This window comes from Dreissena polymorpha, chromosome 5, assembly GCF_020536995.1.
Source record: "Dreissena polymorpha isolate Duluth1 chromosome 5, UMN_Dpol_1.0, whole genome shotgun sequence".
Lineage (NCBI taxonomy): Eukaryota > Metazoa > Mollusca > Bivalvia > Myida > Dreissenidae > Dreissena > Dreissena polymorpha.
This window is the reverse complement of record NC_068359.1, coordinates 50,477,439-50,489,929: the sequence shown is the minus strand read 5'-3', so window position 1 is coordinate 50,489,929 and position 12,491 is coordinate 50,477,439. Positions and strand designations below refer to the sequence as shown.

At 35.2% G+C, this 12,491-nt stretch overlaps 1 protein-coding gene and 1 long non-coding RNA gene across 2 annotated transcripts in view; both read left to right on the top strand.

The window, feature by feature from the left end:
* LOC127832512 (uncharacterized) overlaps positions 1-12,491 on the top strand; it is a 270,730-nt gene that overhangs the window by 232,445 nt on the left and 25,794 nt on the right. The gene's annotated exons all lie outside the window — the stretch shown is intronic.
* LOC127832511 (uncharacterized) overlaps positions 389-12,491 on the top strand; it is a 32,189-nt gene continuing 20,086 nt past the window's right edge. Inside the window, exon 1 of the mRNA XM_052358013.1 lies at positions 389-747. Coding sequence (XP_052213973.1) covers positions 535-747 — 213 coding nt within the window. The 5' untranslated portion in view covers positions 389-534. The remainder of the gene's footprint in view (positions 748-12,491) is intronic.

Below are 12,491 nucleotides of genomic sequence, written 5' to 3'. Positions count from 1 at the left end.
AGTAGCACAATGTAATTAATATAACTATGTGTTGCAAATTTAAGTGGTGATAAATATCTAATTTCTAATGTAGTTTCTAAGTACATATATTGCTGAAATTTAAAAAGAATAATCACAGCCCAAAAGTACAAAATTAATTGCTCATTCAGTGTTTTGATAAAGGAGTCTAAGTGTCTATATTTAAATAAACAGTGATCTATGTGTTTTTAACAAAAATATTGGAAATAGGGGTCGAAGTGTCAAGGTGTCGAAGAGTCATCTAAAATGGGTAGGGGTAGAAGTGTCAAGGGGTCGAAGTGTCGTGCTACCGAACCCGCGACCTCAAGAGTGGCAGTCAGACACCGCGTAGCTAAAGAGCTAGCACAACGGCAAGGCTGTTGGAAGTGACCTTATTTTACTACAGGTTTAACTAAATGGAATACCGATGGTACTCATTACTTGAGTTGTGGTCAAAAGCAGACGGTAATTACATAGTCCCGGAAGTTGTGGACTTTTTTCGAGTAAGTGCCATAATGTCATGTGTACACAATAAACATGGCGAAACTCAGCGAAGATTTGAAGGCGTACATGTCAAATAGTCAGTCGAAAGAACCGTTCTTGTCGGGTGAAAATAATTCTCGTGGATCATTCAGCTTTGGGAAGTTAAATCCATTTAAGAAATCTCAACAAACGTCCTACGATGATACAAGTGAAGTTGCGAACAGTTGGTTTTCACAGGCTCAAAAAGATCCGCTCTGTCCAGGATTGGTAACTGAACTTTTAGATTGTGTCAGTTTAAAGAATGTGCTGAAAAATTATGTATGATCATGTGCATATAAAAAGCTATATATTTTGGGGCAATGGCACTTTGCCGGTACGTAAAAAAGGGCGGAAAAGTGTACCCTAACCCGCAACACCTAACCACAGGGACATTTAATAAAAATTCTCTACATACTACCAGGGAATAATCTACATGTGCGTCCCGCGTCTATGACGCACAAATATCTAAAAAGACGCATCGTTTTGAAATATGTGCGTCCACTCGGATGCATTGCTGAACTGTATCCGTTAACGCATACGCGAAGTACAAACCATCTTGTGTATGAGTCAAAAGTGTAGCAATGAACACTGAGTTTAACCAAATGAGGCTTGAAGACTCCAACAAGACTTTTGATTGGTTCTAGTCGAGCCGTTGCTGTATAATATGAACCAATAAGAATCAACCTTTTAAATAGAATATGTTATGACATTTTCTAGAGTCCCCAGATGAAAACCTGCTTTAACTTAGTGTAACTTACTCATAAATCATACAGAAAAAATGCCTCCGAAATAAGGTAATGAAGCTAAATCCAAAACAAACAAATCTAAACTTTAATACCGGTAGGTCAACGGCTGGCCATTCAGACGTAAACAATAATATTATCAAGCTCGCAATTCGGATGTTAACAATAATATTATCATCGATTTGAATCAAGTTGAAATGTTGTAACAGGTTACATTCATGTAACAGATAATGTTATAGCCTATGTAAAGGCAAACAAGTAAGTGATAACTCTGAATTGTTTTTTTTGGTTTCATCAAGTTTTTGAGATTATTAAAAGTTAATGCAAGTATAGTTATTGAGCTAGTGTGATTTAGACATATTTTCTTCACTACTTGGTATCTTTCAAAATTTGGGACCCATTCTTTTTCAAGGTGGACTCATTAATTTTGGCCTGGGACTCATTGGTCTAAAATCTGCGAGTTCAGCGACCCATAGATAGTAAATTCTAGATTATTCCCTGATACTACAAATATAATACAGTAGATTCCACTTAATTGAATATCGGATAATTGAATAGTTTGGTTAAATGAATAGAAATTGAAAACACCAAACCATTTGCATCTCTTCCCGTTGTAAATATTCCGCATATTCTGCTAGAAAATATGGCCAAATTCGGTTAATTGAATAGCCTATTTTATTTATAAAAAAATGTGTTTTTTTTTACCGATCTGAACCATTTTCAAACTCAACCATCGTATCCAAGAAACAAATGTTCTGACCAAATTTCATGAAGATGTGGACCAAAAATATGACTTATAGAGTGTTCAAATATTTTCTAGTGTACACTATAATCCAGCAAAGAATGTCATAAATCTCTAAGGATACGAATCGTATCGACGATTTTGACAGACGCGCTCAGTTGACAGCCATTGTTTTCATTTCACACCATGCATGTATGCAGCTTCTGTCAAGCATCACGTGACTAACAGGTGTAGTATGCGAGCATGTACAATGCAAACACTGGAGTCTCCGGTGTGCAATCAGGCGCGAACATCGAATGCAAACTGTAGAGTAAGACACTTTAACAGTTTGTTGTCGCTTAGAAACAATTAAAGATCTTGTTGCTGATTAGAAACAAACTGTTGACGTGTCTCGCTCGACAGTTTGCAATAGGTGATGGAATGTTACACTATATTCTCAGTTCGTGTATATAAACTTACACAAATGCTAAACATGATGTCAAACAATCGAAAACGCACACATTTGTCAAAACATCGCAGTCTTAACACTGCTGATCATGTTTTCACAATAACCAAAATTAAATCCAGTATTGACCAGATTTTCCGGTAAATCAGTACACAGTACATTATCTGTTTCAATACTAAACTACATGAAAGAGCGTAACGTCAAAGATACAGCATTCTCCTCGCTACGAAGTTTTCCTTCGCCAGTGTATATACACCCACGTTAATTTTCGCGCGCTTTTTACCAGGACAATACATGAGCAATAGATGTTGCTAGCGTAAGCGTTGGGTTAGCAATAAAATGAAAATAGGAAAAATCATTACACGCACCGTATGGCGTGACATTGTACAATGCTGCATAGTTTTCGCTAGCTTTTTGTTGGGGGCAAAGGAAATACATGTAGACGTTTTATTTAAAGCTAGAAAGTGTGTTTTGGATAACAAAATTTGTATTCTCATTTGGGAATTCAACAAAACATTTATGTTATATTTATAATCGATTCAATATTAAATTCCAATGTTAACTGTTTTTAAACGCTTTACGTGTCTAAAGGCTGTTTTGATTATGCATGAAAAGCACAGTTTCCAGGAGTATATCACCCGGTTAGTGATAACATTTGAAACTATAACTGATTCCGTATAATTGAATACTCCAGATAATTGAATATTCAGACATGACAAATGGGCTATTCAATTAAGTGAAATCTACTGTATATACAAGGGATACAACTGTAAAATTTCCAGCACAACACCATGATCTGAACAACAGCAAAAAATTGCTTCCAACAGCAATAGTGGCACTAAATAAACAATATAATAACAATAACATTTATCTTTCAGAATTTAACTATCTTTATAGCACAGTGCTTTCCACAGGATTTTTGTCAGGCGCCCCGGGGTTGATAGGGATGGTTCGGGAGGGGTGTCCCCTCCCGACGTTGATTTAAAAAAAAATTAACGTGTCAATTGACGTTCTGTGGTACATTATAACTCAAATAAAAACAGCGTCAAAAGACATCATTTGGTGCGCTATGACTCTTCAAGAAAATCCCCCAGTCATTTAAAAATACATAACATAGTGTTAAATTGTTTTAAAACTTTTCCGCATAGATAGTAAAACTCGACTCAAATCAGTCCCCAATACATCCGTTTCAACCCGACTCTATTACTGTATACTTACTACTTTTCAAGTTTCTATTTATTACCCGATAATCCCGTTTATTCCGATTTTATAAATCACTTTCTGGTAAATACTGACGATAAAAGCTCTCAATTAATTCTTTAACACAAACCTTGCCGTTTTTCTATTGTATCAAATAAATTTTAAGTGACTATATTTTACCCTTTATTTATATTTTACCCTTTCCCGCATAGATACGCATAATCCCATCTCGATCAATTCCTTAATACATATATCTGTATCAACCATACCTTCTATCTATTACTGCATATATACTTACTACTTTTCCAGTCGCTACTCATTACCCGATAATCTCGTATATTCCAGTTTTAAAGCAAATTCTGGTAAATATTTACGATCAAAGTGCTCAAGAATATAAAAAAAATCGCCATATTTTCTTAAGTATCAAATAAATTTTGGCATGTGATACTATTTAAAGATGTGATGAAATATCGTACAATCAGGGCGTTTTTTTTTTTCCACAGAACGTAAATCGCCTGACATGATGTTCATGTTTTTATACAGCATAAAATACATCCACACTTTCCATGCAAAGTTCTACATGTCTGCATATTTTTTGCGCGCTTTTTATTGAGACAAAGGATAATACACTGTTTATTTGACGCTACAATTTGTTAATGTCGCGTTAGCATTAAAATTCGGAAGCGTTTTTCGGATTACAAATTGACAATGCTCATTTGAAAATCGAACGAAACATTTACAGTTGTGCGTAATTAATTCAACGATTATTTGTTAAAGCGCATTACGTGTCTAATAAATGTCAGAAAAACGAGGTAAATCAGTTCTATAAATAGACATGATGAAATAAACATGTACTTGAATTAAATTGTTATCGCATAATTGTTACTGGGAGTTATTTGCACAACTTACTCGCTACAAGTAAGTAATTGCTTACCACTTGCAATTAATTTCTCGTATTAATTATGTGTCATGAGTAACACTTGTTTACAGTAAAAAGGTGTGATGATGATGCCTGAAACTGTCTTTAATGTACTGTTCTAGTTACCGGTTTTATATTACGTGAATGGTACAACTCCTTGCTAATCAAGCTGCAATAAACTCTCACTTCGTGCCCAACGTCAATCAAAAATAATTGTTGATAGTTAACCCCGCCCTCATAAGCATTCGCGCAACCGATTGGACGATGAACATCACAGTTTGACGACTGGAAAGTTACCTGAGAGTTTCCTGTGATTTACCTGAGAGTTTCCTGTGATACATCCTTGCCAGCATAAATGACTGTGTAATGTGGCTAGATTGGCTAATCGATATGCGCGTCATGCTATCTCCTATCAGTGGATCATCTATGACCCCATGTGGTGTTTATGGCGATTACATGCTAAAGTAGGTTCCAAGTGCTCTTTTAAAACAGAAAATATTGATACACTGATAAAGAAACCTTGATTTTCTTGACATTCTCCATTTTCATATACTGTATAAATACACTGATCGGAAAATTTCAAGCGCCCCGAGGACTCTGATTTCAAAATTTAAGTGCCCCGGCAAGGGACCGTTAAATGGCCTGTGGAAAACCCTGTAGCGGTTGATGCTTAAATAGTTTTCTTTGTAACGGAAGTTTAATGAAAAACTGTAAAATGTTCGAACGTGGACAAAAGTGTGCACAACCACTTTGACATATTTTGTTCCATAATTTTATAATAGTGAGCAGTTCAGCAAATTTTACCTTGTTTAATAATCCAAATATAATTTATGAATCAAAGTAGACAACTTTTATGATGGCATGTAACTGCATATGTGTAAAAACACCATAAATCTTAAATTGTTTACATTTTCTACAATCTTCAAGCATGTGTACATGCAAGTTGTTAAGTCATGTAACACGCAATGTGATTGGTTAGCTGTTTCCTGCAGTGGAGAATTAACCAATCAAATCGCATGTTTGAAATACATGAAGTGTAATATCTAAACTGAAAGTAGACTATTGTTATTGTGACATTGAAGTGTTTTTATACGAATTTCGAGCAAAATATCACAATTAATTGTAATTATGTCATATTAAACAATAAACAGAAACTAGCAAATGAATATGTACGTTCAAAAGGGGTTAGTTTTAAAGGAATATGGAAATTACAACTAGAATTATCAGTTTTCAGTTGTGCACACTTGTGTCGCAGTTAGGATTTTTGAGCTTTTTTGCATGAAAGGTATCGTTTTAATTTAATGAATGATCGTAGTTTATTGCCAAGTTTATTATTTTCTGAAAGATAAATGTCTCTGCTGTTGTTATACCGTTTATTTTGTGTAATTAATGCTTTTTGAAGAGATTTTTTTGCTTTTGTTCAGACCATGGTGTTGTGCAGGAAATTTGACAGTTGTATCCCTTGTATACTGTTATATAGTATGTAGGTTTTTTTCTTAAAGATCCCTGTGCACCTAACACCTAACAGTAACACCTAACTATCCTTTATATCCTATATATTTCCTTAGTATCGGGGTCTACCGCCCCCAAACCCCCGCTTTGTCGATAGTGGTAAACAACTGCGTACCGGTAAAGTGCAATTGAGCCTATATTTTAGTAAAAAACAATTCTTAAGGATATAGCACTGATGAAATGGGTTGTCAGCTCTTTCGGCCCCAATTTTTTCAGGCTCATTCGGCCCAAGTACCAGGCTTTTTCGGCCCCATTTTTATTTGAATAAATTGCTGAAAATATGTTGGTCGAAACTCTTTAGAAATATGGAATATTGTTTATTACAGTATTATATTATTATGCCCCCCTTCGAAGAAGAGGGGGCATGTTGCTTTGCACATGTCGGTCGGTCGGTCAGTCTGTCGGTCGGTCCGTCCACCAGGTGGTTTCCGGATGATAACTCAAGAACGCTTGGGGCTAGGATCATGTAACTTCAAAGGTACATTGATCATGACTTGCAGATGACCCCTATTGATTTTGAGGTCACTAGGTCAAAGGTCAAGGTCACGGTGACCCGAAATAGTAAAATGGTTTCCGGATGATAACTCAAGAACTCATACGCCTAGGATCATGAAACTTCATGGGTAGATTGATCATGACTTGCAGATGACCCCTATTGATTTTGAGGTCACTAGGTCAAAGTTCAAGGTCACGGTGACCCAAAATAGTAAAATGGTTTCCGGATGATAACTCAGGAACACATATGCCTAGGATCATGAAACTTCATGGGTAGATTGATCATGACTCGCAGATGACCCCTATTGATTTTGAGGTCACTAGGTCAAAGGTCAAGGTCACGGTGACCCAAAATAGTAAAATGGTTTTCGGATGATAACTCAAGAACGCATATGTCTAGGATCATGAAACTTCATAGGTAGATTAGTCATGACTCGCAGATGACCCCTATTGATTTTGAGGTCACAAGGTCAAAGGTCAAGGTCACGGTGACCGGAAATAGTAAAATGATTTTCAGATGATAACTCAAGAACGCTTTTGCCTAGGATCATGACACTTCATAGGTACATTGATCATGACTGGCAGATGACCCCTATTGATTTTCAGGTCACTAGGTCAAAGGTCAAGGTCACAGTGACAAAAATCGTATTCACACAATGGCTGCCACTACAACGGACAGCCCATATGGGGGGCATGCATGTTTTACAAACAGCCCTTGTCTTTATTTAGGATTAATCAATTTGAAAAAGATTATCTTGTCTTTTGCTTCAGGTATATTGTCATGGAAATGAGGTGTTATTAAAGAATAGATACAAGAGTCTGAGACAGCTTTGAAAATAAAACAAACTATAAATTTATTTCTATTACATATATTTGGATAATTTTAAAGTTATAATAATAAGGAATACATACGTCTTAAAAACACAATACATTAGTTTACTATAATTACATAATGCATAATTTACTGCACACAAGTTGTTTATTTTTTATAATAATTCAATTTTATCATCATAATAAATTAATAATCATCATCATAATAATAATCATCATAATTCGTGAATGAATATCCATCGGAAGATACTAGCTTTGGTTTGCCTCTTTTGAATCCTGCATCTACAACGGTGTACTCTATAGTTTCGGGCTGAGTTAGTACACTGTATGATACTGCTGGCTCTGGAAGATTACTAAAATGAACAGTGGCATAGCATTTACAATGTTAAACATTTAACGTATAACAGTTTTATTATGCCCCCCTTCAAAGAAGAGGGGGTATATTGCTTGCACATGTCGGTCTGTCGGTCGGTCCGTCCACCAGGTGGTTTCCGGATGATAACTCAAGAACGCTTGGGCCTAGGATCATGAAACTTCATAGGTACATTGATCATGACTCGCAGATGACCCCTATTGATTTTGAGGTCACTAGGTCAAAGGTCAAGGTCACGGTGACCCGAAATAGTAAAATGGTTTCCGGATGATAACTCAAGAACGCTTAAGCCTAGGATCATGAAACTTGATAGGTAGATTGATCATGACTCGCAGATGACCCCTATTGATTTTCAGGTCACAAGGTCAAAGGTCAAGGTCACTGTGATACGAAATAGTAAAATGGTTTCCGGATGATAACTCAAGAACGCTTAGGCCTAGGATCATGAAACTTGATAGGTAGATTGATCATGACTCGCAGATGACCCCTATTGATTTCAGGTCACTAGGTCAAAGGTCAAGGTCACAGTGACCCGAAATAGTATAATGGTTTTCGGATGATAACTCAAGAACGCTTATGCCTAGGATCATGAAACTTCGTAGGTAGATTGATAATGGCTGGCAGATGACCCCTATTGATTTTCAGGTCACTAGGTCAAAGTTCAAGGTCACGGTGACCTGAAATAGTAAAATGGTTTCCGGATGATAACTCAAGAACGCTCATGCCTAGGATCATGAAACTTCATAGGTACATTGATCATGACTCGCAGATGACCCCTATTGATTTTCAGGTCACTAGGTCAAAGGTCAAGGTCTCGGTGACAAAAAACATATTCACACAATGGCTGTCACTACAACAGAGAGCCCATATGGGGGGCATGCATGCTTTACAAACAGCCCTTGTTCACTATTAAATAGAATAACTATTTTCTAGTGATTGCTAATTAGTTACACAATTACACAATTTTTACGTTTTCATACCGTTCGTCGATCACAACAGGCGGTTGCACTTCTGCTCTAGTAACATCAAAAGACTCGAACTCGGACGATTTGGTGAGCGCTTAGTCTTCTGACACTGACAAGTCTTGGACAAAGCGAAATCGTGTGAAATGTCGAACCGTACAAGCAAGCAGGATCAGTGGATGCCTTAGTATACAACAAATAAACAAATAAAATGTATTAATGTCACAAACAATGACACTGTTTGATATTACTTTATAATTACGATTTACGATTTACACAAAGAAACATCATCTAGCACAGCATGATAAAGAGCTAGTCAGTATAATAGAGATTGCAAAATGATTAATAATACCAATGAAAGGAATCTTTAAACTTTTGTGTGCTTGTGAAATAATTGCGTTAAAAACTGTGAAAACCTGAATATACTTAATATGTATCATGCTAATATCGGAGAAGTAACTTGTACCTCAATGATAGTTGACTGCGCAACATTTACTAAGTTTAGGCTGATGCCAGGCGTCGTAGGGGGGTTGCGGCAGTCATTGCAGGTGAAGGTAAAGACGATATACCTCCTCTTTGCCCTAAAATATTCTGTTGCGGAGATGTGTACAACGTGTTTGCAAATTTTGTCATAAATAACGTTACAAAATAGGGGAAGCTGTACATAACATTATTGATTTATGAATTGACACTAATGAACGAAACCGTTATTGTTTCATAGACACTTATCAATTTATTTTCATAAGCAATCAAAATGTCAGTTTTTATTGTAATTCAATTTGACAGCATACACTTGTTCACACATCATTAATGCATTAAACAGAGTTGTTTTTAGCATAGGTGCGTTTACGCACCTATGCTTATGGTATATACCACATTTCGAAAATCCACATCGATCGGCTGCCCTTTATGAAGCCTTACCTAATCAAAAATCAGACGAAATATCTATTTAATTTAGTATATGGTCATTCTTACAAATTTTTTTTGGGAACGTTTTTCTAACGTTTTCTTCCAAGAATATTGCTGACACCGTTTTTAGTGAATTTTTCTAAGACCGTTTTATGTTAAAAAATCTTCTTATAACCTAAAACAAATTTCGTTCATAAAACAATTCTATCTGCATTATAAATCTCAATCTCCTACGCAGTGGCCTCCCTTATACTAGAAGTTACTGACCGGGCGAAGCAAGGGAAGTAACTGCTGTGAGGAGTTTCTATAAAAATCTGCATTCAGAAATCTGTATTCAGAACTGAGACAATCTGTTGTGCACGTCTGCATTTAACGCTTACCACAAGTTTTACGACAAATTCTTGACGCAAACGAATAGGGTAGCGTCTATTTTCATTTGTGAAAAGAATAGTTCGATACAGATCTGTCCGTGCTTAAATTTTGAAAGGCTTGGGTAATTATTTTTCATAAGCGTTTCAAACACTGATGTAAATGGAAAGATTATCTATTTAAATAGTCGGTAATTGTTTGAAATTATTGATTTGAGAAATTCGCGGATGGCGATATCGAACTACATTATACCACGTGACGCCATTCTTCCCTGTATCTTGCACCTATGCTTTTAACGCCATCGGCGCCCTCGTTTTTAATTTCTACGGCCGCGTCATTCATTATCAAATGAAGCCATAGTCTAGCACACTGGCGCCTATGCCAGGTTTTATGATCTTTATCGGGTTGTTAAATACATGTGTGGTGTGTATTCGGATCAACATGTAACAAAAAGGTAAATTTAAGATTATAAATTATATATTTAAGATTATGAATTAAAAATAATCTTACGGAACAAACATGTCCGTAAAATTAGAACTTACAATACAATAAATTAAAATAAGGCATATTATAACCTAGTCAACTATTTTACTATTTTAATATATGTTCAAGCCCTATCATAATTCATTCATTACTACGACCCCGTCTTTCATTATCGAAGCCATTGACAAGCATCCGCACCTATGCGCGATTTTATGACCTTTATCAGGTTGTTAAATACACGTGTCACTAGATTAACAAATTAATTAATTGTAATAAGCCATAAGATTTATTCACGTTTGCATTCTATGTCTCGGTTTTCATTTAAAACGCATTTTTACAATATTTCACGAAAGAATTTTGAATTTTATTGTTAGTATTAGTATTTGTTACCAAAAATATAAATGTACGCATACCAGGTCAGCTATCATTGATTTTTTTATTTCTATATACAATTTTCTAATATTGGTATATTGGTATTTGTATAAACGCAACTTATGTAGTTGAAAGATTGTATAAACTGTCGAAAATCTTGGACATTATATTAAATAGTGTGCATAAACACTTACCTGTATTGCAGGTGCGATGTTAACATCGGTCACAAAAGTCACATGTGATGCCATGCTGCAGCGAGCGAACGGCCTTCTTACAACACACACACAAATTCACAATCACAAACACTATTACTTGCACTGTTTATTATAATTTAACACAAGTAACATCCAATATCATACCAAATTTGAAAGCACAATTATAAGAATAACATACATGTAGACAGCAAAAAGATTTATGATACCAATGAACACAATAATTGCACTTTTATACGTATGTGCAATAATTCCGCTAAGAACTGCTAAATAACCGACAAAAAACAACAATTGAACATAAACAAATACTCATCATTAACACCTTTAATCAAAGACCTATTCTAGGTCTTTGCTTTAATCAAAGGCATTATTTAACAAACAAACCAACAATGGATTCAATTAAAAGCTGGCACAATTAAACAATTAAAACAATTACATACATTGATAACAGTTTGTAAAACGATAATGGTTTTCAATTTATTTCATTTAATCATCAATAATCAAAAGCAATACAAAGAAACAAACCAACAACACAGTAGGGTTACTCGCCCTTGAGTCGATTTTGCCCTTCACAGTCTGACATTTTTATCTATGTAGTTTTCAAAGATCAGTTTTGTTTAGCATGATTTGTGACATTATAACGAATACTTTACCCTTCATACTCAAAATAAATAAAATTTCGAAATAAAATGTTATCAAATATTATCTCATCATGAATTTGGAATTGTTACAGTATTAATAACTTCTGGTGACAGAAAATTCAGATTTTTCAATTATCAATTATCTTTATACCATCGGCATTTTGGTAAGATATGTTTCACAGCATTCACAAATAACTAAATATTGAAAACATAACCTTATTCTATAAAAATGAAAGGTAATTTTAAGTTGTTCGCTCAGTTATATAGGTTTTACAGTAAAAAATGAATTACAACTCAATAAGCCCTTGATGAGAACGCAATTCGCCCTTGTGGCGAACATGAGTTTTTGTAATGGCAGAGGCATACGGATGCGAAATTAACAACAAATTCATTCAAATTAACATGACTCAATCTATAAAGAATCTCATAGCTCACAAACAACAAGAATCTTATAATGTTTTATCTTTGTTTTTTTGTACTTTTCTGTGTAACCCCCAATGCTTCTAATGGTTCCGTTGTTGTAAAGGTCGGATAGACACTACAAGTGAGGATGTCATTTTTCCTCTTTTTATAACTTATTTTCGTCAACATGTTGACAAAAGAATAAACTGAAACAATCAACACAGGACTGTTACTGTGTAATTTACATTTTGATAATTATAGGGAAAGGATAACCAAATAAATGCGTAGTACAAATCTGTGTCCGTGTTAAGGGCGAATGTGTTCGACTCATGGGCGAATTCAGTGGGTATTGTTATTCAACT